Here is a 12,904-nt window from a genome sequence, read left to right as displayed (position 1 = left end):
AACATCACGCAGATGAAGGGTGTACACTTCGATAGAAACTCAAACTTCAATGTGGTAACGAGCCTAAGGTGAAGCAGAAAAAGTATCGGCCTGGAGATAAGGGCCTCTATACAATGCTTTGCCCAAAATAAGCCAGACCTCATTCCTCAGCTGCTTGTCCTCGGCTGGAGAAGTCTGTATGATAAATGCTATCCTCATCCGAGTTCCCGTTCCCTCCTTCACTTTCATTTCCTCCTAAGAAAGGAGGGGGAACACACTCCTTCCCGTATTCATGAAAGCCCATGACTTCCCATATTCATGCATATCGATCCATGCTTGCCGTTCCCGCCTCCAAAGTGACGAATAAACTTTTTGGTTTGGTTCAGGGGAGGAGTTGTCTCTCTCGCTCAAGTGCCAGACCCGAAAAATCAGTAATGATGCCTTCCCCTCCCCTTGTTAAAAACGCCGCGCTATGCCGTGAAATCACCGTCCTCCTTGTCATTGTCCTTCTTCTTTTGCTTCTGCTTCGTCTTCGTGCTGGACCTGCTCCTGGGCTTAGCCTTAGCCGTGGTCGTCGTCGTCTTGTTCTTGGTGACTCTGCCACCGCTAGTCTTGTTGCCCCTGCCTCTGCCCGCCATCGAGCCGCCTCGGCCCCGGCCCCCTCTCGGGCGGACCGCGCAACCCTCGCGACCCTCGGTCTTACTCGTGCTGACGCTGGCAACGCTGACAACGCTCGCCTGGCTGGCCGTGCTGCCGGTGCGATCCCGTCTCCGCATGTTTGCCCCCTATGACAAGTCCATGCTGTCGCGGTCGTCGCCCAGCCTGTCGCCTACGGAGCTCAGCCCAGAGCTCGGCGGTCTCGACTCCTCCTTGATCCGCGGCGAGGTCGCCGACGGTGCGCTGCCCGGTGGCGGGCCCTGCATCTTGGACCGCCAGGTGTGGATGCTCGGGAGGTCGCCGCCCTCGACCTGGACCTCGCCCACGTCGTTGCCCTTGCCGATGATCGTGCCGTGGTACTTGGAGTCTTCGCCCGTCTTGCTGTGCTTTTTCTTCAGGACTATCTCATCACGTTAGCTTTTGTCGCAAGTCTCTCTTTCCTCTCCGTCCCGTGCATTGAGGGAGGTCGAGGCAACGAACCGTTCAAGTAGTCGCCCAACTCCAGCTCCCCATCACCAACCGCCGCCTCGCGAATGGCCTTGTTCCGCGGTCCGGAGAACCACTTGATGAACTCGTCCACGCCTCTCGTATCCTCAACGATCTTCTCTCTCTCGCGTCCCCTCTCAGTTACCGCCGTCGGCGTCGCCATTGTCAAGTCTCCCTCGCCGTCCGGCACAGCTGCAGCAGCAGCAGCCGCCGCGAGCTCTGCGCCCGCCTCGCTCCTTCCTTCCTCGTCCAGCGAGTCTAGAATCTCGCCCAGTATCGCGCCTCTCCCCTCAGCGAGCACATCGTCCGGGGGCACGGCACCCAGCTCCTGCAGCGCCATGCGTACGTCCACCATGCCCGGGCCAGCGTCGCCCTGCGGGTCGTTGTCGCCCGCGTGCCGCGCTGTCGCCTGGCAGAGAGCGAACATGTAGCGCGCCGCGAGCTCTGTGACGGCATCGAGAACCACGGGTCGTGCGGCGTGATATCCTGTCGCGCGCAGGATCTGGAGGACCGCGGGGCGGAGGAGGGCGTGGAAGAGGACTGGTGGGGGTGTCATTGTGCTTTTTCGTTTGTCCTTTCGTGTATTTGGGTATTTTCAAATTTGAATTAAGCTTATTGTTTCTTTCCGCCCTCGGGAGTATCGTAGAGCTCAAAGATTTTGTCGGGGCCAAGATCAAGGGTAGTAAGCGGCTCGAGAGGAAATCGCGGGTTTGCTGTGACTGGGCTCGTTCGTGGGTTTTGCGATTTCGTCGGTCACCTTCGGTTCTGAGGTAGGTTCAGGAAGCTTCGCATGATGTTGTGACGCGTAATTCTCGGGTCGCAAGTCGTCACTGGATGGATATATAGGCTAGAAGAAATCCGTTGGTCACGTCAATCCCTATGTGCAAGTCGTTCTTTAGTTGAAGGATGGGTGAAGAAGGTGCAAGTTCGCGAAATTTCAGCCTTGGTGAAATGGAAGGAGCTCGGACCAGCAGTGAACAGAACCTAAAGGTATCGGAAGGAGGTGAGGTGGGAGCTACTGCAGGATGGGGAACCGTTGGGGAGAGCTCCCCCGACAGTGTGGATACTGTACCTACCTTGTACTTGCCCTCGGGGCACTTACTACCTTATCACGAATGCTCTCGAACAACTTCAATGTAAGGCAGGCATCTTCACATTTGCACAGCACTCCTCTAGTCCCTTATGCTTGGATGCCTTGCCTCAGCGACACAAGGTAGACGAGTCCTCTTCATCATTTTCAATCAGGAATGGCATTTCAACTTTTTGAGTACCGCCACGACCCACGATTTACAACATATTGATACTCTCACCATCCCTTCTCAGGCCTACTACTCCATATTACTGCCTAATAGCCACATCCTCAGACTTGTCGAGGCCTGTGTACTTGTTGATCCATCCCAAAACCTCTCTGTGCCAGACAAGAGAGTTTTCAGGCTTCAGAACCCACTGTTCACACACGTCAGTAATCAAAGTATCCACCAAATATCGTCTGGAGCTAAGCACTTACATGGTTCTCGTCGGGGAACATCAACAACTTGCTAGGCACGCCGCGCGCCTGCAGAACATTGAACATGGCGAGGCCCTCAGAAATGGGAAGTCTGTAGTCTAGCTCGTTGTGGATGACCAGTTGTGGCGTCGACCACTGGTCGAGATGATGGGCGGGATCCCACTTCTCGTAGCCCTCTCGGTCCTCCCAAAGAGGATCGCCAAAGTCATGCAGAGGGAAGAAGAGTTCCTCGGTAGACCACTGGTTCAGTGTTGAAAATACACCGTCGTGGCAGACCAATGCCTTGAACTTTCTTCCGAGCTCATGACCCTGAATCCAGTCTGCGAGGGATTAGCATCTATCGCTACGTGATACACTGCTGTCCTAACTCACTGATCATGTATCCTCCGTACGAAGCACCTAAAGCAACAGCGTTGCCACAATCAATGTACGAAATATTCTTCTCGATGTGGTCGAAACACTTCACCAAGTCCACGTACGGGCGACCACCCCACTCATTCTGAATATTGTCGGTGTGCTGCTGTCCGTAGCCGGTGCTTCCCGTCGGGTTGGGCATGACTGCGATATAACCCTGCTCCGCAAAGATGGCAGGGTTCCATCGCGTGCTCCAGCTATCCATCCACGCGGCCTGAGGGCCTCCGTGAATGAGGAACGCGAGCGGGTACTTTTTGTTCTCGTCAAAGTTGGACGGCTTCACCACGAGGGCGTGAACGTCGTATCCCTCGGCTCCCTTGTACCAGAACTCGTCACACTGAGACTTGGACAGACCGAACGACTTTCCGTGCTTGGAGCTCGAGGATACGAGATCGGTCTTTTGACTGACGGGATCCAGAACGGAGTAAGCCGAGTTCTCGACCCTAGATGACGTGCTGATGAAGAGCTTCTCTCCATCATCTCCCAATAGCTTCGCCTCGACAACAGAACCCTCCTCGTAGATTGCTGCGGGAAGGTCTTTCGCCTCGTGCGGAGTCGCCGGCAGCTTCCAGAGCTTAGCACGCCCGTGCTCTTCCGCCGATACGTACAGCTCCGAATCGTCCTTGCTCCAGGTGATCCATTCGGGCCGCGCGTCCCAGCCGCCGGCGCCGTCGTCTGTCTGGTAGAACTCTTGTACGCTTGCCAGGTCGAAGACGTCGGGAACGAGCAGCAGCCTTGGCTTGTCAGTCTCGTACTGATCGCTCTTCATCCGGGTAAAGGCGACCTTCTTGCCGTCCCTGGAGAAGACGGGTGCCGCCGAGTAACCACGGAGCTTGCTAGTCTTGACAATTTGAGGCAATCCCGGCTTGTCCTCGGCAAAGGACTTCAAAGGCAGGAAGTAGAGGTCTGTTTTTGTGTAAATGGCCGAGGAGATATTGGGGTCGCGCGCGACAAAGACGATGCCGTGCTTTCCGATATCAAAATCGCCGCTGCCACCAAAAGGGGGGACCGGAGACACCAGCCGCGAGACCTCGAGGGCATTGGTCAAACCCTGACCCTCGAACTTGTACGACTTGTCGTTCTTCTTCAGAAGACCATACCAGATGGAGTTCTGGTTTTCAGACACCCAGGCATCCCAGTGTCTTACAAACAGGCTCGAGTACACCTTGCCGGTCGTCAACTGCTTCTTCTCGGCTACCGGGTTGTACATGGCACCCTCCGGGGTTGTCAAGACGGCGACGGCAATGGCGACTTCATCGTCGGATAGTCGCTTGGCTTTCAGGCTTGACAAGCTGCCCTCAAAGTGGCGGATCTCGGTAACTCTGTAATGGCTGACGTCAACGAAGGGTTTAGCATGCCTGGTGACAGAGACGACCTACGTAGACGGCTTCGTAACATCTCCCAGCAGAAGGGTCGTAGCCCCCTTGTCACCGCTTCGCAGTATCAGGACCTCCTCGTCCGAAATCCATGTCACGTCACTGTAGGATGCTTCCTCGTAAAGGAGGCTTGAATGACCACTCTCAACGTCAAGAACACGCGTTTGGGAGGTCTTGCTGTGGCTTTCGAACGAGTAGGTCGAGACCTGAGCTACGTTAGTCTGCGCTCACCACTTCAATTGAGAAGCACGAAATCCTATAGCAATGTTGCGACGTCTGGGACTCCTCCAGTTTACTGCCAACTCACAGTATAGAGCACTTTCGTGCCAGATGGGTTAGGAATGCCTGGGGACCTGCGCGGGGCAGAGAGCAGAACCTCTGGGGTAAACTTGGAGGCTTGAATCGTCATCATGAGGAGCTAGAGGACCACGCTGTACAGGTGGTTCATGGAATCAGTTACGTTTCAAAGGGAAAGTAGTGACAGAGGACACACACACAAGGCTTGGGGAAGGTGTCGTATACATGTATGTCGGTCAACATGCATTGTCAATTGCGACATGACGACGGGGGATCGACTATCCGACCTCCACTGGCATGGAAGCTCGGTTGAAGAGCCCCGCACTAGCTGTGGACAGGCTAGCAACGGCTGTTAGAGACACTGGGGCCGACAAGGTTCTCAGTCCCTGCGCAGGCGCTGCACAGACTCTGGCCCCTCGTTGCAGCTTGGCCCGCTGCCGCCGCCCGTCGGCTCCGAAGCGGTTGGTATGCTAACTTGCTTAGAGCTGTCCGGGGAGAAGGCAACCCGGTAGCTACTCTTCAGAGAAAGCTTCGTCAGACGACAGATTCTACATCATGCAAAGGCACCGGCAAGGGAACCACCTGCATCTTGCCCTTTTCCTCCGATCATGAATCGCCATAATAACGACACACAATCAAACTCTAGGCAATAAATATCTCAAAAAAGTACAAAAGCTCAGCCCCCGTGAGGGGGGCCTACAAAAATCACCAGGCTCACTCTTTACGTACTATTCCTCAATTGTATCGATGCTAGCAATTTCTCACCAGACTCGAACTCGTGACCCATGGGAGCGGGGCCATACAAACGAGGTCATTCTCCGCCACGCCATGGGCCTTGGTGATAACAATGAACAAATTTCTTTCCCATTGATGTATTGAGGCGGCGGCGGCGGGCGGTGGGTGAGAAGGTCGAAAATAGTTGAGATAAAAGTGTGCGTAGGTAGCTGCCTGGGGAAACCGACCATCGTTCGAGATATCGCTGGAAATATGAGAAGCTTGCAGGCCTGGGAATTGAGAACATCTGAGTAGGGTGGCTCTCTACTTTGTTCAATGTACCCAATATAGGTTGAGTTTTAGTATTAGGTAGGTAGGTATCTTTCTCCTCCATGTAGATTGTCCTTTCACCCCATAGTCCACCCTTTTAAGTGTCTATCCTCCTTTTTGATTCTTCTCGAACCCAAGATTCTACGAGCACGGAGGGCAGCTCGCTTCCAAAGGACCCTATAGGAGGGCAATAATCAAGACCGAAGCTGTTCCCGCACAGTAATTTACTGATCCAAATAGAGTGTTTTGAAATAAATTGGGCAGAGAGATGCTCTCAAGTTGGCAGGTGGTCTCAATGCCTAAATACGAAGATATGAGTAGATTCTCCTTCCGTCGTAGTATTAAGGGTCCAACGGCGCAAAAGTACCGGGTGGAGACGAACTTTTGCAACGTCTCGGTGCAAAAGTGCCCGCAACAGACCTTAGCCTCGGCCAAACATACACACTTCTGGTCAAATCGCCTCTCATCTCTGATGTGTTACTAGGACAGACGGATTGGATGAAAAAAGAGCCAATGGGCCACAATGTATTGCCCAACACTTTGTGATTGGGATGAGATTTCCTGTTGGAAAAAGCCCTTTAGGGTATCGTGGTTCCGGAACTCCTCAACTCCCACCAACGTTTTTGCCTCCTAGGCCAAGCTTTCTACACTCGTCGCCTGGGCATGAACTATATACACATACGTCTGAAAGTAAGCGATGCTGGGCAAACAGCTTTCTCGGTCCCCACGTCGCAATCGTAAGACGTCCTTGGGAGCCTACGAAGATTGCAACCGCTGCGAAGCAGAAAGAAGTCGCCTCAGCAATACGCGAAATGAAATTGCCATAATCCGAAAGAAAATTTTCGTAACATCATTCTTTGCCGATTCATCCAACATATGTGATGGAGCCTGGCGTACAGAGACTTTCTCACTTGCGTCCGGCGCCAAAGTTGATGCGCTTCTTGTTCGGCGCTTGCGAGTCGTGATCGCTGTCTTCTTCGTTCTGCTTCTTATTCTTCTTGCCGGATTTCGATGCCGTCGCGGAGGTCGGCGTCGCGTGGTTCGAACCGCCGCCGTCCTTGAAGGACGTCGACAAGGGAGTCGGCGCATGCGAAGCGGGGGTCGAGCCGGGCGTCGTGGCTTCCTACGAGTTTTTTGTGTCAGCGGCTGTGTCCAGAGTGTTATCGGTTGATGGAGAGACGTACACTGCCAGGGCGATACGACACCGAACTCCGTGAAAAGACGCGGTTCTGCTCCGTGGCACCGGCCTTGCGCCGCTGGGCGGCCGCGCCGGAGCCCTTGATGTAGTTGTCGAAGCCGGCAATGATGTTACCGTTTGGCGTGCTGTCGAGGTAGGCCGTCTCCTTTTGCTCAATGTCGGCCTCGATGGCGGCGAGTTTCCTGGCGATCACTGCCCTCTTGTCCAGCATCTGGCGCAGGCGGACTTGTTCCTCTCTGTACATTTGCATTGTCGGAGCCGGCCCTTGCGCCGCGTTGGCGGCATTCGCTTGGTTCTCGCCCATGGCTTTTTGTTCGGCAGAGGTGCGTGTGCGTGTGCGTGTGTGTGGTTGTTATTTGCGCGCGGGCGCGCGTGAGTTGTCGGATTGTGTGGGTTGACTCGATGCGGCGCGGTCGAGTCGAAGCTGAATTTGGTCGCGACGAGGGGAGGATTGTATGATTGATTTGTCGCGGTCGCGGAGCTTCAATGGGCTGAGGAGCCGACCACTTTGGCGCTGATGGTCACTAGGCCAGGCACACATTCTCATTGGTCGATTCGCTTCGGGCTGGGTGGAGACCGGGGAATTGCTTAGTCAAGCAGCCAAGGGCAGAGCATTGTGGCTGCAGTTGACAAGGAAGGGGCTTTGAACAGGGCAGTTCATCGCACTCGAAATCCTTCGCTTCAACATCTCACTCAGCGCCCATGTTCGCCAGAGCTCAAACAATTCCCTGTTGACGTTATGTGCGTTTCCTTTCGCAATCAAAGCATCTTGAACACGGACAAAGACTCCACCAGGTCTTTGTCATGCTCTCTGCCAAAATTAACGTTGATTCCCGAGTACATTTCAAGGCCGCCAGTACAGGTAGTATACATAGTACTACAGTGACACACCCCAGTCCTTAGTAAGGCTGGCCGTCCGAGGCGCATGAACCAAGACGGATCATCATCTCTCGCGCCAGTCTATCTGCAACAGTGCAGAGTACACGAGCGTCGTTCTGGGACTGCCCCTGACTCTTGCTACGAAAGGCAGGATGACAGCAAGTCTTTGCCGCCCAAGAAGCGAAAAGTCTGCCGTGTTATGTGTATGTGGGTTTCGAAATGCGTGCAAGCTGCTGCGGCAACTTGCTTTCGCCAGTCCATGTTGTTCGCCAAACTCCACAAGACTTACACAACAGGTGATGGGAAAGGGAAAAACACACACACCAGCCAGCCAGCCTCCTTCAAGCATTTCTGTCTGCCGCCCGTTCGGCAGCAACGGCATCACCCAATTACCCCTCCAAATTCCCCCCGAGCCGGGGGGGAGGGAGGCAACATCACGAAGCTCCGCACCATCAGCCGCAGCCCCTCAGCCAATCACTACGGCGCAGCTGCATCCTTTTGACATGTCGACGGGGGTAGGCTTGGCCCCTGTTTCGTTTCACCACGACCACCTCGCAGAGGCCTCGCCGAAGATCTCTGGCTAACGAGCACGCTGCACCTAGCTAGAACCCTCCCAATCCCATCCCTTCTTTACCCCCTATCCTGGGAACCCCCTCACAAACTTGTCCAAAAGAACTTTACTTCTTTAGACGTCTTTCTGCCGAATATGCGGACAGCGGCAATGATTCTGAACAGGGTCATCCCGTGTGGAGAGCAAAACCGCAAATCTTACTGGCGCAAACGCGCGGAGGGCGACGGGAAGATCACCTCTCTTCTACACTAGACCTCCACCAAGGGAATGGAACTCCTCAAGGGAACTCCGAACGGAGCAAGGCACTGGCTCTCGTTCCTGCATTTTCGACTAAGCAGAAGTCTTTCCACACGGCACGCGCGCATGACCACCTCACCTCCAGGGCTCTAGTGAACCCGCGTCAAAAGATGCTGTGCCCAGGGGCGGGACTGTTCAAAACCCACAGATCCCAGCCCGGTTCATTTGATCCTTTGGTTCCTTTCCCGGGGGGGGTTCCCAAAAAAAGACAAACACCTCGCTCTTCCTTGCGTCTGCTTTCTCATCTTCTCTCTGTCTCTCGTCAGTCCTTCGCTTCTTTTTCTGATCTGACTGTGTCACTCACTCTGCCACCTTACAATCGTTCCCTCGCCTGCTGCGGCTCTGGTACTCTGTACTCGGGGTCTTTGTTTCGTTTGAAAAGCCTTTCTCTCATAACCAGTGTAACCTTTGGCTTCCTATATCACGGTTCACGATCAGCATCATCGCCATCCAACGCTTTCTCCTCTTGACCTTACACAAGATCACCCATCCACCTCTTACACCACTTACAACTCACCTCAAACCAACACCACAACAACACCAACAACAACCTCCAAAATGATCCTCACAACCCTCCTCCCCCTCACCCTCCTCCTCCCCTCCACCCTCGCCAAACCAATCCTCCTAACCCACCGCGCAAACGAAGACGCCCCCCTAAACGCAACATCCATCATCGCCACAACAGCCCCCAAATCAACCTCCTGCGACGGCGTAACCACCTTCGCAGACGAATGCGCAACAGCATCCCACGTGGCGTCCTACCTGCCCCAAGCCTTCCAGAAATACAACGTCACAACAAAAGGCGAAATGGCAGCCCTCCTCTCCCTAATGGCCTTTGAGACAGGCGACTTCCGCTACAACCGCAACCACTTCCCCGAACCAGGCCGCCCGGGGCAGGGAACCCGTAACCTCCAGATGGCGGGGTATAACCTCATGTACGCCCTCTCGATCCCGGAACTGAAAGACAAGGCAACGGAAATCGCGGGCGGCGTCACGGACGGAAACAGCTTGACGGACGACAAGAAGAACCAGATCCTCGAGCTCGTGATGCCGGATGACTACACCTGGGGCTCCGCCGCCTGGTTCCTCACGACGCAGTGCGACGCCGACGTCAGGGAGAACCTCGCGGCCGGCACGGTGAAGGGGTTCACCCTCTACATGGACTGCATCGGTACCTCGGGCACCGAGGACCGTGTCGCGTACTGGGCTAGGGCCAAGGGGGCTTTCGGGCTGGCATAAATCACGAGATCGATACTCCGGAGCTGGACTCTGTATCGTTTCTTCTTCATCTTCAACCTTCTTCAACTTCTTGTATATACCATTTCAATTTACCTGGCAGCATCGGATAGGGATACGAATCACGAATATATCACCAGTCTCAGTACCCATTCCACCACGATAACGAAGTGTGAGATTGAAAAACCGTGGCTTCTACAAGTGTAGAACACCCATATGTTCATTGCTGTAAAGTTATGTTCGGGGTCGCAAAGAAACGACACACAAACTATGTACGCCTAAAGGTGGTCTTGCGGGTATAAGGGTGCCTCGAGTGTGTGTCCTCAGGCTGTCCTGGATTGCCAACCATTAGAGCAGAGAAGTGAATAATCCCCCCTAGGCTTCTCGCCCAGTCGCTTGCCTACCGATATACAAGTCCGTCGCCCAAGGTGGGTGAGAGGTCGGAAAGGAATAAACAAAAAAACTACACACTAATATCTAGGAAAGTAAGCTGTCGAATGAGCGTTGTGAAAGAAGACTTGTTGCTGTTTGGTCGGGAGTTTGATTTTGTTGTTTTCGTCTTGAGCTTTTTTTTTTTTTTCGCATGTAAAGTCTGCTGTTTCTTTTAGTTTCGAATTTTCGGAACACGTATCAAAGCTGGGATGTCAAGCAAGGCGACAAAGTGATGTTATTAAAACGTCCTATAGAATCTAAGTTATAATCGGTACTCTCAACAGCGAGGCGCGTGGTAGAGAAGCGGGCAGCAGTTGCGGTGGATGTCCCAGAGGGAGGTGGAGGTGGAGGAGAAGGCTTGTGACGACGAGGGGGAGGGGGAGGAGGAGGACGCTTGCCTATGCCACCTGCGCAGATACCCGTCCCCATGACCTTGTCTGCCGGAACAAACACGAGCGGCTCCCCGCTCCCGCTCGTCGCCTTCAGCACGCCTGTCGCATCCGTCACGTAGGGTCGGCATTGAACGACCTCGAGGATCAGCTTGCACGGCCGAAAACCCGTGTCTTCCTGGGCCAGAGACACGCTGTAGGTGCGGTTGGTGCCGACGTTGGAGTAGACGCTCACAACCTGCCCGTCGTCGAAGCCCTTGCGCATGGCAATGGTGTGGTCGTCCGTGTGGATGGGCTGGGACTTGTAAAAGAGGTACCCGCCATCCAGCGCCGCCAGCGTCGAGCGCAGGGACACGAACTTGGAGATCCAGAGATAGAGCTCCGACTGCGTGTTGAACCCCGTCTGCCACAGCGCTTCGCGATTGTACGGTGTCTCACCACCGCTGAACCCCTGCTCCAGACCCTGATAGATGATGGGAATGCCGTCCATAAGGAGACTGAAGGTCAGCGCGTTCTTGAGGAGAGTGCGGTCCGAGGTGTGGTTCAGGAAGCGAGGCTGGTCGTGGTTCTCGAGGAAGCCCCCGTACAGCGTCAGGTCACGCGCCGTTGTGATGAGCGTCTTGATTCCATTGGAAAGGTTCCAGATGCTGCCTGTGGTCGACTGGAAGGCCTGGGTAAGCCAGTAGTACACGGGGTAGTTCATAACACCGCTCATGACGTCCTGGTAAGGGGCTACGTAGACTGGGTCGCCGTGGAAGACCTCACCAAAGGCGGCGACACCGGCCGAGGCCTCGAACGCTGGCCAGAAGGACGGCTCGACGTGCTTTGCGCTGTCGAGTCGCAGGCCATCGAAGCCGAAGCGGCTGACCTCGCGCTTGATCCAGGCGTTGAAAACCTGGCGCACGCGTGGGTCCTCAGTGCGAAGATCCGGCAACGAAGCGGCGTCGGTACCCTGCCAGCATCTCTCGACCGAGTCCTGGTTGGAATAGTCGATGACGCAAGGCGGCGTGTGGTAGGCCGAGGCGTTGGAAAAGGGGCGGTAGATGGAGTAGTCAACCGTATTGCCGGGACCGAGCCAAGCCATGTGGTTCGTGACAACGTCGGCCATGAGGTACATACCACGGGCGTGGATGGCATTGGCGAGGAAGATGAGATCCTCAGCGGTGCCGAAGCGTGGGTTAACCTCCCAGATGTCCTGCGCCCAGTAGCCATGGTACGATTCGCTGATGTTATGTTAGCAAGTGATTTCTATTTTCCCGAGTTGGACTAAGTTCTCTCTTTTGAGCTGTTCATCATGTCTCATGAGAGCACCACTTCCTGTGCCTCATCTCATGACAACTTAAAAGGAAAGGGACCAACTCACCCGTCACGGGATTTGCCCTGGACATTCTTCACAAAGGGCGAAATCCAGATAGCCGTCGCACCGAGACCCTGAATGTAATCCAACTGCTGCGCAATGCCCAACCACGAACCACCACAGTACGTCTGATCCGACATTTCACACCTCGCCGTCGTCGACCCGTCCGTCCGCGCGAATCGGTCCGTCATGACCTGGTATATCGTCTGGGACCGCCATTCCGCCGCGCTCAGTGCCGAGACGGCGCCTTGGTGCAGAGCGGCGGCGGCCGCCAGGATCGACCAAGTCGTGGGAGCCTTCATCGTTCCGCAGGCTTTCAGGTTTTCGAGAGTGAGAGTGAGAGTGACCGATATTCGAAGAAAGAAAGAAAAGAGACTAAACAGGAAAAGAAAGTAAAGAAAAGTGACGAAACAACAAACAAAAAAAGAGTGTACAGAACAAGTCTAAACAGCGAAAAGAAAGCGTAAAACTTCGTGAAAGGCGTCCAAGTCGTAACTTATATGTTCGTTTTCTCCCCTTCAACCTTAAACCCAAAATGGGCTTAGAACAGCAACGAGTAATCGGATAGACTTCTTGGCGGACCTTCAGTCTGAACTTTTTTTTTTTGACAAGATTAGACGGTTGGCCCCATGCCCGGTCTGCGCTCTCAAGCCTTTTCTCGCAGGATCTGGAGCAGGGGATCCCCCCAGAGCCGAATAAGGCGGCGGAATACGGAGTAGGGCGCGGCGGCAAGAGTGCGATGCTTTGAGATAGCGTAGGCGAGACTTGCGGTTCAGCCGCCCGTT

At 54.6% G+C, this 12,904-nt stretch overlaps 5 protein-coding genes across 5 annotated transcripts; 1 reads left to right on the top strand and 4 right to left on the bottom strand.

The window, feature by feature from the left end:
- Nucleotides 1-449: 449 nt before the first annotated feature.
- Nucleotides 450-1,678, bottom strand: CTAM01_00091 (bromodomain associated domain-containing protein; the record flags this gene model as incomplete). The annotated part of the gene is made up of 3 exons (XM_060516145.1): nucleotides 450-764; nucleotides 813-1,036; nucleotides 1,117-1,678. The coding sequence occupies 3 exons, from the start codon at nucleotides 1,676-1,678 to the stop codon at nucleotides 450-452; spliced, it is 1,101 nt and encodes a 366-aa protein (XP_060388771.1).
- A 782-nt stretch (nucleotides 1,679-2,460) lies between these two features.
- On the bottom strand, nucleotides 2,461-4,828 carry CTAM01_00090 (prolyl oligopeptidase; the record flags this gene model as incomplete). The annotated part of the gene is made up of 5 exons (XM_060516144.1): nucleotides 2,461-2,568; nucleotides 2,630-2,949; nucleotides 3,002-4,365; nucleotides 4,423-4,625; nucleotides 4,727-4,828. The coding sequence occupies 5 exons, from the start codon at nucleotides 4,826-4,828 to the stop codon at nucleotides 2,461-2,463; spliced, it is 2,097 nt and encodes a 698-aa protein (XP_060388770.1).
- A 1,839-nt stretch (nucleotides 4,829-6,667) lies between these two features.
- Nucleotides 6,668-7,262, bottom strand: CTAM01_00089 (histone acetyltransferase subunit NuA4; the record flags this gene model as incomplete). The annotated part of the gene is made up of 2 exons (XM_060516143.1): nucleotides 6,668-6,883; nucleotides 6,945-7,262. The coding sequence occupies 2 exons, from the start codon at nucleotides 7,260-7,262 to the stop codon at nucleotides 6,668-6,670; spliced, it is 534 nt and encodes a 177-aa protein (XP_060388769.1).
- Nucleotides 7,263-9,263: 2,001 nt separating this feature from the next.
- On the top strand, nucleotides 9,264-9,944 carry CTAM01_00088 (uncharacterized protein; the record flags this gene model as incomplete). Its single annotated transcript, XM_060516142.1, has 1 exon — nucleotides 9,264-9,944. The coding sequence occupies one exon, from the start codon at nucleotides 9,264-9,266 to the stop codon at nucleotides 9,942-9,944; it is 681 nt and encodes a 226-aa protein (XP_060388768.1).
- A 627-nt stretch (nucleotides 9,945-10,571) lies between these two features.
- Nucleotides 10,572-12,520, bottom strand: CTAM01_00087 (alpha amylase; the record flags this gene model as incomplete). The annotated part of the gene is made up of 2 exons (XM_060516141.1): nucleotides 10,572-11,985; nucleotides 12,126-12,520. Coding segments are annotated over 2 exons (1,809 nt in total), but the record flags the coding sequence as incomplete, so codon positions are not given.
- Between the last annotated feature and the right edge of the window lie 384 nt (nucleotides 12,521-12,904).

Source organism: Colletotrichum tamarilloi (assembly GCF_030869305.1).
Source record: "Colletotrichum tamarilloi strain Tom-12 chromosome Unknown Scaffold_1.1, whole genome shotgun sequence".
NCBI lineage: Eukaryota > Fungi > Ascomycota > Sordariomycetes > Glomerellales > Glomerellaceae > Colletotrichum > Colletotrichum tamarilloi.
Note: the sequence above shows the minus strand (reverse complement) of the source record. Positions and strands in the feature narration are given on the sequence as shown.